At 41.4% G+C, this 13,216-nt stretch overlaps 1 protein-coding gene across 3 annotated transcripts in view; it reads right to left on the reverse strand.

Moving 5' to 3' along the window:
• Positions 1–11,944, reverse strand: part of nod2 (nucleotide-binding oligomerization domain containing 2) — a 36,455-nt gene extending 24,511 nt beyond the window's left edge. Inside the window, exons 1-4 of one of the 3 annotated variants that reach the window (XM_072279588.1) lie at positions 11,730–11,944; positions 5,586–5,666; positions 4,872–5,401; positions 3,342–3,444 (exon numbers count right to left, since the gene is read on the reverse strand). In XM_072279588.1, the coding sequence (XP_072135689.1) occupies positions 3,342–3,444; positions 4,872–5,401; positions 5,586–5,643 (691 nt within the window). In that variant the 5' untranslated portion in view covers positions 5,644–5,666; positions 11,730–11,944. Of the gene's footprint in view, positions 1–3,341; positions 3,445–4,871; positions 5,402–5,511; positions 5,667–11,729 lie in introns of those variants that run through there. The other 2 variants (XM_072279590.1, XM_072279589.1) reach the window with 2 other exon arrangements.
• Positions 11,945–13,216: the final 1,272 nt, after the last annotated feature.

Consider the following 13,216-nt stretch of genomic DNA (forward strand, 5'->3'; position numbering starts at 1 on the left):
TGGGCATGGAGGATATTCAGAGCATAGCATGAGATGATAGTGGGGATGAGTGGCAGAGTGGGGCAGAATCAGGACAGTATGGCCGAAGTGATGGACAAGAGGTACTTAGAATCATGGGATACAAGATGAAGCTAAGCCATTGGATTGATGTGGCAAATATCTCATTCCAAGGCTGGGCTAGGAAGGCCATCAAGGCAGGACAGTTGCCATGCCATCATCCCATGTACCCATGATGGAAATCCTGTTAAAGCCTCCATGGTCAGAAATGCCCAGCTAATTTTCCAGAATCCTCTCAGAAATAGTTGTAGTTGCCTTTTTAACTTCATGGGGTGGGAAGGGAAATGCTTTTCAATTTCAAAAAAAAATTTAAAGCAGCATTATGCAATTAATATCTTAGCTATTCATGCTTAAAATGATTTTTTAAAGCACAAATGCATTATGAAATATTAATCAATATGCAATAATAATCAGTTATCTCCAATAAGCTGTTGATATTTTACAAGTGGATCTCATGGACCTCCATTCTTTTAAAATCCATGGAAGATCTGGTTCTTTGGATCTGACTCCAGCAAAGTAATAATACAAGTGTAAAGAAATGAACCCTGGCTCTCAGGACTAAATTAAATTGTATGTGCTTAGGCTGCAGTATAGCAGAAGAGAAAGTGATCAGCAACTTGGAAATTTGGAAAATATCACCTTCATTACCCAACACAATTCATACTTCTACCTCAATTACTCATTTCTCTTTCTTTACAACTAGTAGACGAGGTCACAATGGGTAGGAGACATGCAAAATAATTGTCAAGACAAATCAATAAGGACCTAGAGGCATCCCTAGGGAAAGATGTCTGATCTTCATTTGAAAAGAAATGATGATACTGATATAAATGCTTGCTATTAAGAACCAACAGTATAGTGATCAGACCTAAAGGCCTGGAACATTGCATCCAAATTAGCATCTTAGCATCGACACTATGAGAAGAATAAAAGCACCATTGACTATGGAAATACTAAGGGTTTCATTGTTAAGAGATATCAGAAGGAGGAAGGAAAAAAAACACCTTGCAATGAAACAAAGCAAGACATGAAAAACGTTTGCTAAAGTTGTGAACACAGGAGAAGGGGAAAAATCCACAGGGTTGATGTGACTGAGAAATGGATCCAATGAAATTTGGGCTGGAACTTCCTTTGCTTGTGAAGGTGTGCACTGATGGAGCTCAGGAGGGTTGGGAATGCCAGTTTGCTACGAGGCACAGAGGATCTTTTTTTCCATGGTTTGCAATGCATCACCTGCAGCAGATTGTGAAACCTAGGACTATAAATCAATCCTGGGAATGAAAACCATTCGTCTTGAAGGGAAACCAAATCTGAAAAGTACATAATGCTATCTCCAAAACCACACCTTCACTTAAACATGCCACTTTGCAGCAGAAATCCTTTCATTCCTGGGATCATTCTTACTAACCTCCTCTGGACCCTCTCCAATACCAGAACATCCTTTCTTAGATATGAGGTCCAAAACTACTCCTGGGGCTAAGGTTATCACATTGAGGACTTTCTAGATAGAAGGCCTTGTGATAATGCTGCTTTAAAGGGGACAAAGTATACTGGCATCTAGGACAGAAAAATGACTGAAATGATGAATGTTCAGTGTGTCCATTTCCCTGCCCTGGATCCTATGTGGAACAAGTCAGAACGAGAGCTATCTATGGAACAATGCAGTAGAGCAGGAAGATTTGATTGAATCCATCACTTAAAATGGTTTAAAATGAATAAAAAAAAGTTATACTACCTTCCAAAATAACTAGCCTCCAATTTTAGCATTTGCTCTCTACGGATTCCTAATCACAGCACTGCTGCTGTGCAGGGTGGCTACAAGCATGCTGTACTCAAACTGCCCATGTGCACGTCCAAGCAAAAAGAGTTTCATACCAGATAGTCAAGATTATGCATGTCACATCATCACAATGTGTATGTCTACGTAACTAGGATGGAATATGTCGTTCCTTAACTATAAGAATAAATACTTGTGATTGAAAGAGCTCAGGATTCCAGGGATGGTGGGTTTACATTACTTGATACTGAAGAGAATACATTGTATCTGATATTTCCTGAATTTGGAAGCACAGAGATCTCATTAAAACTAAATTTTTTCCTTCAAGGTTTGACAGGCAAGATGCAAGGATGAAATCTTCCCAGCCCGAGGAGTCCAAAAGGAGGGGCCATTATCTCAGAACGAGGAGTATACAGTTTAGCACTAAGAAGAGCACAAATCAGTATTTGATTATTCTTTGGGATTTCCCTACTCCCAAGGGCAATGTACGCTTAGTTGTTGAGCTCATAGTAAACATAAATCAATGGGTTTCTGTCCAGTTATGATACCCTAACTACCTTGAGTCTCTCTGATGCTCCAGCTCTGGTCCAGTGTAGCGGAGACCACACTGTGAATCTCACCTGGAAGGCAGGTTTGGATATCTAATTTGGGCACAAGGAAAAAGGCAAAAGATCTATCATCAAGCAGTGAGGTTGTGTGGTCAAATGTCATCAGGATTGGAGTGGACAATGGTGGAGATAGAAACATGAAACAGGGAGTCATGAAAAGAATGTTTCCTTTCAGATATTGAAATAGGAGAGGCAGAAGAGAGCAGCAATTATTGATAACATGGCGACTGGTACAGTAGAACATGACAACAAAGCAGAACCCTGTCTTTGTCCTGGCTGGCTGGGGGGGGGGGGAATGAGTGTGAAATCCAATTGAGAGCCCTGTTAATCAAGGTGGAAGGAAAGCAATAATTAAGGCAATCTAGAAGTACAACTGCAACATGACCATAATATATCGCTGTGGAAGGAGAGATATCTGTCTCTCCCTTGCTAGTGAGAGCGTGAGCTGTGGACTGTAGACTGTAGACCATGGTCTCTCTTTGTGGGCTTTCCTTTTGCTTGCATGGTGGGTGGTGGGAATGCTAGAATAAGTGGGGGGGGATGGGGGGGAGGGTTGATGCTGCTTGCATGTGGGAGGGTGGTAGGGGGCTTTGGAGTTCTCGCCTTTTTTTTTCTGTCATTCATTCTTTGGGTTTTTTTCCTTCTGTATTGAGGATGTCTGCGGCGCGCAAGAAATTCACGCTGAATATTGTGTACACTCTCTGATATTAGAGGGACCTATTGAAATTGGAAAAATGCAATTAAGTACAGGAAGCAGGGCGAGAGTTAGTGTAGTCAAGATAGCATAAACCAAACCAAAAGCTATGGATTTATTATGCAGAAAACCCTTTAAACAATATTGCCATGTATCTGCAGTACAGATAGTAAATCAATTTGAAGAACCTGGCAATATTTCTTACCGATCACAGGCTTGATAAGTCCAGGTTCAGATTCAATATACTCTAATAGGACATGAGCCACATCATCCCCTTTTCCTCTAGTGAGATCTAGAAGCTTCCGTGCCTGACATTGAAATATTGAACACAGCAAAAAAAATGAAATGACAGGAATTGTAGAACCCATATAAATTAGCAAATCACATTCGAATGAATACATTACAGCGGAGAGGATAGCATGTAATTTAACAAGAAAATAATTTGCTAAGAGCTCTGACAAACACAAGTGCCTGAATCTTTCAGAAGTTAAATTGTTTTTAGTCAGAGCACCGAACATTCACACATTGATTCATGTCAGTCTTCACGTACATTTTTTAAAATAAATTATATTGTATTTCTTTATTTTCCTGTAAATGTCTGCAAGAAAATGAATCTTAAGGTGGTATAAAACAACATTTATGTACTTTGAAACAAAAACAATCAACTACATACAAAAAAAAAATCAAACAAAGAAATCCTGGCTTTTTGGTATTCTTACTTCGAAGCAACCTTTTACTTGTAGAGCATAAGTAAGAGTTGGTGGGAGAGGGGGAAGGAAACAGAAATGAAGGATGGATAAAAAAGATGTGACGGAAAGAAAAGGATCAAAAGCCAGCTGTGGGACTTGAGGAACACAAGATTCAAGTGCTGCGGAGAAAGTCACAGATCACGGTTACTATTAGTGAATTAGAAGTGGATAGGTTGCAGCAGGCAGGTAGCAGAGAAGTGGCAGCAAATGCACTGATGTACAGATTATTAAGACACGTGGCAATTTGAGAGCATAGGTCTTAAAAGTCAATTCAACTATGGTATGAAGCAGAGGGATGGGGACTTACAAAAAACAAAGGAGTTTGGTTAACAGATCACAAGGGAAGAAAGACGGGTTAAGCAAAATACCATAAATCTGTCTGAAGTGGAAGCCTTGAAAGCTGATGCAATAGAATTTAGGGGTGGAAAGGTAGTTGTAGAAGCCAGATAGAATAGCAATTAGGTGCCTTTACTATCCCCTCACCTTAGAAATAAAACTCCTGCTCAGAATCTGCGCTCTCACTCACTTTAAAAAAAATCCTTTATTGAAGGAACTTGATTTATCTTCATGCTAATTAATATTTATTTTCTTATATTCTGTATTAAAATGTGGAATTATTTGCTCTTTAAACAATAGAAATTGAGGCAGATACTTGAAGAAACTCATCCTTATAGAATGTCTGTTAGTCAAGCAGAATGAAGCTAAAAGATAGAATCTTTGTTAATTATGGAGCTCTCCAAACTGCTGTGAATTTTAAATATGTGAGCTATAAATCTAAATTTCACAGCTCCTCTTACTGAGTCATGGTCTGATATTGTAGTGAAATATATTATGTTTTAAAAAATCCTTCTCAATATAATCTACTTTCATAAACATTACAGTAGCTTTTTCCAAAAATTACAAAATTAGTCTCAGATGTCTTTGATCCTTCCCTTTCACTAAACTGTTGTAGGAAGTGACATAGCTAATTCTTCCAGTTCATGTACCTGCTGCGAAGGTGTGTATATTGGCAATTGAACCTCGTCACATTCATACTTTGAAAAGTGGCCACAGTCACGCAGAAGTGCTAATAGAGCTGCCGTCCGCCCATGCAACTTTCTCACTATTTCAGGTCTGTGTTGTTGAAGAGTCTGGGAAGCTAATGATGCAGTTGTAGATTGATCAGTCTCTTCTGGAGGATTATAGTTCAGCAGCAGCAAATCACTCAGCTGTGAGCTATGAAACACTTTTTTCAAAACAATGACAAAAAGTTCACAGGCTCTTGTTCCTTTACAAATTATGATGTCAAGGAGTTTGCGACTGGAATTGAACATATGCTGTGATAATTTCACAGATTCATATTCCTCCCAGTTTAGAAGATCCCATCCTAATAAATGATCAAGGACTGTCTCAAAGTTTTCTAGTGAGCTTCTTCCAAGAACAGCGATGAATTTATGTCTTTGTGCTTGAAGAAGCTGATCGGCGCACATTCCACTTACAGCCCCAAAGTTAGCGCATTTTAGCATGGACAGATCACCTATTGAGGCAAAGAAAATAAAATCATTAAGTTTTACTCACTGTTCCGATATCTTTAAAAAAATCTGTCATAAGTGCTAATGCAGTTGCTCTTTAACCATAAGAACTCACACAAAACTTGGTATTACAAATGCTGCCTTTTGTCACTGAACAGATGTTTTGAAAATAGTTGTTGCAACATTTACTTTTCAGTGGCAAGTGAGTGATGAAATCCACCCCAGTAGGCACGGGTAGGCAAGTCATCTGTTATTTTGAGCTCTTCGAATCTGACAAAAGAATGGGTAATTGTTAACAACATGAGCTTGACACAAAAAAGGATACAATTGTAGTAACTGACGAGAACACTCAGTTTAAAAATCAAATAAAGTTAAGTAGAAATTTTTATCAATTACAAAGCTTTCTTTTGATGCGGTGATTAAAATCAGTTAGTGAAGTGCTACTGGACAGAAGGTTGAGAAGCCCTTGTTAGCTGGAAGAACTTGGGCCAGCGACATTGAAAAAGAGTTCAAATTGATGTAAAGCAATTTGAAAATTATATATGTGTTTGCATATTCATAACTAGAACATGATGGGAAAGAATTAAGCATGTAAATACAAGAATGCACCTGCAAGTAAAGTCAAAAGGGAAAAATGTAAGAAAGGCAAAATTGATAGCTCTTTATATGAAAATTGGCTCTTTATATGAAAATTGGCTCTTTATAGCATTCGTAACAAAATAGAACATTTCATTCACCAAAGGCAGTTTAGTAAAGGTTTTCAAGATTAATTCCCACAAAGTTGTCAGATGAGAAAGATTGACTAGATTGAGCTTAGAAACACAGACATTCAGAAAAATGAAGAGATGATCTCATTGTAAGTTGAATGATTCAGTGAGTGTTTACAGGGTGGAAGCTGAGAGAATGTTTCTCTCCATGAATAACTCTTCAATAGCCACTTAAAATGGAGGTGAGAGCAATCTTTCCTCAAAGGAGTGTGAACCCTCAAAATTCTCAAGCCAAAATGTTTGTGGAGACTGAGTTATTGAGTACTATCAAAAGCCGGACCTACGTGTTTTTGGATTGTGAGGAACAGGCAGCAGAGTGGAACTAAAACCAAGTATGGACCAGCCTTGATCTTTATTTTTGGATTTGTGCAGTACTTTCAAGAGTTTAAATGGAGTCACTTCCCTTCAGGTTCCCTATACTCTATGCAAGACCTCAGCTGGCTTGTGGTATTGAAAGGGGAAATATGCTAGTCCGGAGAATTAACTCCTTGTAGTTGAGGACGATATAGAAAGAGCACACTGACAATTGTTCAATTTAGACAGGGTAGGACATACCCTGATTGTAAACTTGATTGATTGTAAACTTAAGTTTTGTAGCTAAAATGTATTGCTATTGTACAATCATGACCAATGCTCTTATCAATAACACTTTTCCTCAAATCAATTAAACATACCACAGCCTACACCAGTTTGGCAAACTCAGGCCACTACTACTGCTGCTACTACATGGGTCTAGGACCCATGACTGCCTTGATCAGCTATTCCAATGATTGCAGTCACAGCCAGAGAGACCAGGGAGAAACATGCCCCTAAGAACAAAACTGGAATTTAGCAGTGGTTATTAATGTGTTTTTCAGCAATACCCACTTATCTGGTTGGCTGCAAGTACTTTACAATTAAAAAGCAAAGACTTTGTAGTTAATTACCTTAATTTAAGAATTAGCAATAATATGCCATAAGAATCAATATAAATCAATTTGATCCTCCTACACTAATCTAATATGCAACTTATACTATCCTTTAGTGTAAATGTACAGCTAAAGCAACTTCTTAGCTTCAAATTGATTTGGCATTTTCTTTGGTTTCCATTGTTAATGATGATCTATTTTCCTCATTGATGCTTATATAGCGTTCCTGATAACACCTGCTAAAAATATCAATAACAGGACACAATGGATATGATTGCAGTTCCTCCTTCGTGACCTCCAAACATAGCCAGTTTGAATTACCATGATAGTCAAGTCTCAAATTATCAGAGCAATTAATATCGTTGAACACATCCAAATTCAACAGTGGAAAGAACTGTGATATGAACCTGGGTTTTGCTAGAAAGTCAAACAAGATGTACCCTTCTGAACAGCTCAAAATAAGGTAGTAGAGAGCCTTCTACTTAAATAGTAAAACTGAATCATGCAGTTACTCCCACAGTGATAATGGACAGGGAATATAGGGATCTTAACCTCAGCAATAACAAAGGAAAGAGCTCTGTCCGTCACAAGAGGCAGGATCACCCAGTGGCTACCCATTTCAATTCAACTTCCCAATCCCATTCTGTCATGTCTGTACATGGCCTCCTCTACTGCCATGAGGCCAAATTCTGATTAGGAGCAACAACTCATATTCCAAATCAGAATCATTACCACCAATACATGTCATGAAATCTGTTAAGTTTGCAGCAGCAGTAGAATGCAATACATGATAACAGAGAGGGGAAAGAATTAAATTAGTGTAAAAAAAATAGCAAATACAATAATAAGTAGAGAGGTAGTGTTCATGGGTTTAATGTCCATTCAGAAATCAGATAGCAGCGGGGAAGAAGCTGTTCCTGAACTGTTGAGCATGTACTGTCAGGCTTCTGTACCTCCTTCCTGATTGTAGTAATGAGAAGAGGGCATATTCTGGGTGGTGGGGGTCCTTAATGATGGATAGTGCCTTTTTGAGGCACTGCTCCTCGAAGAAAACCTGGATACTACACAGGCTAGTGCCCATGGTGGAGTTGATTAATTTTACAACTGCCTGCAACTTACTTCGATCCTCTGCAGTAACCACACCCCCAGCCCTCCTCAGACAGTGAAGCAGCCAGCAAGATTGCTCTCCATGGTACATCTGTAGAAATTTGAGAGAGTTTTTGATGACATACCAAATCTCCTCAAAGTCCGAATCAAATATAGCCTTTGTTATAGTTGCATCGATATGTTGGGTCCAGGTTAGGTCTTCAGAGATAATGACACCCAGGAACACGAAATTGCTCAGTCTCTCCACTTCCGATCCTTCTACGAGGACTGGTGGAGGTTCCTTCGTCTTACCCTTTCTGAAGTCCATTATCAATTCATTGGTCTTACTGACACTGAGTGCAAGGTTGCTGCTGCGACATCACCCAATGAGCTGGTATATCTCACCCCTGTACGCCCTCTCATAAACTATCTGAGATTCTGCTAACAATGATTGTACTGTCAGCAAATTTATAGATGGCAATTGAGCTGTGCCAAGCCATATAGTCATGGGTGTAGACAGAGTAGAGCAGTGGCTAAGCACACATCTCTAAGGTGTGCTAGTGTTGATTGTCAGCAAGGTGGAGATGTTATTCCCAATCTGCACCAATTGTGGTCTTCCGGTTAGGAAGCTGATGGTCTGATTGCAGAGGGAGGTACAGAGACCCAGGTTCTGAAGCTTTTTGATCAGAACTGCAGGAATGATGGTGTTAAACACTGAGCCTCTGAGGAGGGACTCCAGCTTCTCTAGCCTCATCCTTTCCCTTGCCACTCCAGAAAACCATGCTCTGTGATTTCACCAGTCTTGGTGAGGAGTGTCTCACTGAGCGCTGCAATGTCAACATTGTTCTGGAGCACGTGTCCTACAAGTGCAATTCGCTTCTCTGGTCTGTTGCTGGTCTTGTTGTCCATGAATGTCCTGACGTTCCAACACAGAGGTTGCTCAGTGTTCTGGAGATTCTTCTCTCTTTTGTGGTTTTTGAGGTAGTTCGACCACAAAATCGATGTCCAGTCAGCTGTGGTGTGCTGACAAGATAAGTGAGGTAAGCTTTCTTAAGGTCACCTCTTCCAGACCCTTTCCGGTGATGGGGGAGCAGTGCAGTCCTTGAAGAGGGCTGCTCCATCGCCAAGGTGGCTGTCTAACACTGCCCTCGCCTCGTGAGAGGACAGCGACAATCCTGTCTTGGCCTTGAGAGCAGGTCCATGATTGGTGGCTCCTAGCACCATCTTGTGCCTGCCACCGTCAGCACTCGTCCACCGCCCCAGGTCTTGAGTTGGTTGTGGAGATTGGCATCACCAAATCCTGGGCAGGAGATGTACAAAGACCATGAGTTGCCCAAGGGTCACGATCCCCCTCTCCGTCCAGATGCTGATGTCACAAGAGATAGCAGGCCTAACGTTTTGACGATGGCTGAACTGCAGGAGCTGCCAACATGATGTTGAATCAACATCAGACTGCCTTGGGGACTCTGACTCCAGATTTCTTCCTCAGGGTTTACTCCCAAAGCCTTTCCCATGAGTGAGTATAGCCGCAAGGCAGCGGAGGTTTTAAATCAGTTTTCCTTCTCTGAGGTATGCTGCCTTCCCAGGATAATGAGCCCCACCTGCCTGAACGTCTGTGTTCACTAAAGTGAATGAATTATGTTCTCTAATAGATTCACTGATGTATAACCAGGAAGCTGGGAGCTTTGACAAGTGTGTGACAAGTGATGAGACAGGAATTTCCAGAGCCCTTGGCTAATCACAAACTTCAGTAATTTCATCATGTGAATATTTACTCAAACAAGTGAAGCAACTTCCATGTACTGTACCTCTAACACTAACAAAACTTTCCAAAGTGATTCTGAGGAGTGCAATTAATGAAATGAAAATTGGCACTGAGTCATGTTAAGGAGATAATAGGGCAGAAGGCCATAGGCTTCATTGGAGCAACACACTTTAAGGAGTATAATAAGGAAAGAAAAGGGGATTTTGGGAAGGAATTGCACAGCTCAGACCTTTAGTGGTGGCAGTAAATGGTGGAGCAAGTTAGCTCAGGTAATATGAAGGATAAGAAATTAATATGCACACTGATAACCAAAGAACTGCAGATAGTGTAAATCTGTAATATACACAGAAAATGGTGAAAACAGCAGGTCAGGCAGCATCTGTGGAAAGAGAAAGATAGTTGGCTTTTCAGGTTAAAGGACCTTCATCAGAAGCAGGAAAGAAGGAAACAGGCAAATTTTAAATTGCAAAGAAGGTGGGAGAGGGATGGTACAGCAAAGATTTAAGCTGGAAGTTCTGTCTGGGTCCTTGGATGATGGGAACAAATGAGGTAAAAGGGCTGTAGTTATGTCTCCTACAGTTGTGTGGGAAAGTGCTGTGGGAAGTGGTGTGGTTGGAAGAATCAAGCAGCAAAGGGAACATTGCTTTAGAACAGGGGTTCCCAACCAGGGCTCCAAAGACCCCTTGCTTAATGCTATTGGTCCATGGCATAAAAAAAGGGGTGGGAACCCCTGCTTTACAAAGTTGACAGAGGGTGAGAAGGTGCATTTGGTGATGCAGTCTTGATGAAAGATGGAATGTGTGAAGGATGTTTCAATGAATGAGGAGGCAAGGCAGGTGAGGCACAAGTTGTGGACCCTGGGGACACTACTCTTGCCTTGTTTGGGAGCAAAACAGGTGAAAATGGGGATCAACCACAGCATAAGGAAATTGATGATTAAGGAAAAAGGATGCGCTCTATGAGGAACCCGGTGGAAAGCGGTAATTGGAACGATATGATGGAGAAGAGGGAACTGTGAACTGGGAAATTTAAAGGCACAGAGTAATAGGTGGGCAAAGGAGGAGAGAAAAGAAAGTGGAACCAGGTGGGGGGGGAGGGGAGGGCAAAGACTGGGATGGTTGGGATGGTGATTAAAAACTACAAGCACCGAAATTAGTTAGTAAAAATATTTTCAACTTCTATGAGTGCAGGAAACAATATCAATATAATATTGCCTATCCCTACAACTTAAGGCTGACTAACTTGTTTTTCTACTTTCCCGCTGTTAGTGCGCGGGGGGGGGGGTTCACTTGAAAAAATAACTACTTCTCTTCCCACAAACACTTCCTGATCAACTGAGTGAATCAAGAACGTGTGCGGAATGGGGCAAGTAGGGTCAGATTTCAGTCCCCCCCCTCCCCGCCGTCCCTGCATCCATTAAACACACACAAAAACACCCAATTACCTAGCAACATCAAGAATGAAAATGCAACCCTCCCCCCGATTAAACACTGCACGCTTAAAAGCCTTACATTGAGTCTATAGGTGTATAGCTATATCGGAAGATTATAATAGGGCACGAGAGAATTACAAATTTACTGATGATAAAGACTGAGGGATTAGAAAATAAAGTTAAACATTGTCAACAAGGAGCTAGTGTGGGTCAGCAAGTAGAGGTCATAGGTTACAGTTATTGCACGAGACTTCTGGATAGCAAGCTTGCAGTAGGAAAAACGATGGAAGCTGCTCGGAACTCTTTTTGAATATTATGTCTGCAGCACGACATCGATGTACCGTTCTTCAGTAAAAGATAAATATGGGAACTTACCTTAATACGACATACGCACTTTTAGGTGTTGTCCTTAAACGGCAGGCTCAAACTTCCCCTTTCTGATGGTTAGTTTCGACACCTCCAGTCTTATTCTTATTAATTTGGTGGCAACGCCCCGCTGCGGAAGTTTAAATGTTTAGCGAAGGAATCGACTGGCTTGGTCGAACTTTCATACAGCACACGCTCTCCTCTCACAACCGCTGGAGGTGGGTTTATGCTGACTCTCCAGCAAGCACTTAGGTCATTGGGGAATTTATCTGTCTGCCAGATTTGCGGGGCTGCGCGCCTCTCCACCGTGGAGTATTAGCTGGATTCCATTGGCTCGATCAGCAACTGTGCAGAGATATGACATCCCTACATATCCGGGGGAAAGCACCATGCCTAAAGTTACTGCCTTCCCGTGCTCCAGAGTTTCCTGTTTTTTTTATATTTCAAAATCCAGCATATGCAGTTTTTTGATTTTTTTTGCGTTCATTTATGCCAGTTAGCAGCAGAAGGTATTCGAAAATATATGTTTAATTTCATACACGTCAACTTCCACTCTGCCCGGAAATTCACTTGGGAGCTCGTCAACTTAATCAACTTCGTCTCCAACTTCCACCCTGCCCTTAACTTCACTTGCTCTTCCTCCGCTACATGACGACTGCATTTGTCTGCGTCATACACCCATTCTGAGCTTGTCAATTTCACCAACTTCGCCTCTAACTTCCACCCTGCCCTTAAATTCACTTGGGAACTCTGCCTACACCTGTCTCCATCTCTGGAGGCAAACTGTCAACTGACATCTTTTATAAATTTACTGACTCCCGCTGTTACCTCGATTTTACCTCATCCCACCCTATGTATCTTCTATAAAAATGCTATTCCCTTTTCTCTGTTCCTTCTCCACTGCATATGTTCCTAGGATGCAGCTTTCCTTTCCAGGACATCAGAGATGTCCACCCTGTTCAAATAATGGGGTTTCCCTTCCTCCACCACTGAAGCTGCCTTCGCCCACATTTCCCAAATATCCACGCCCACCCCATCTTCCTGCTGCCTTAACAGTGATAGAGTTCCTCTTGTGCTCACTTACCGCCCGATGAGCCACCGCATTCAACACTTATTTCTCTGCAACTTCCTTCATCTCCAAAGGGGTCCTACCACCAAACCTTCCCCCCCACTTCCCCAACTCGCTTTCTGCAGGGATTGCTCTCTCCATGATTCCCTTGTCCATTCATCCCTGCCAACTAATCTCCCTCCCGGCACTTATCACTGCACGTGGCCAAAGTTCTACACCTGCCCATTCACCTCCTCCCTCACCTCTGTTCAGGGCCCAAAACAGTCCTTCCTACATATTTCAGCAAGGCATTTGATACGGTACCCCATGCAAGGCTTATTGAGAAGGTAAGGACACATGGAATCCAAGGGGACATTGCTTTGTGGATCCAGAACTGGCATGCCCACAGAAGGCAAAGAGTGGTTGTAGACAGGTCATATTCTGCATG

The sequence above is a fragment of the Mobula birostris genome, chromosome 15 (assembly GCF_030028105.1).
Source record: "Mobula birostris isolate sMobBir1 chromosome 15, sMobBir1.hap1, whole genome shotgun sequence".
Taxonomy (NCBI): Eukaryota; Metazoa; Chordata; class Chondrichthyes; order Myliobatiformes; family Myliobatidae; genus Mobula; species Mobula birostris.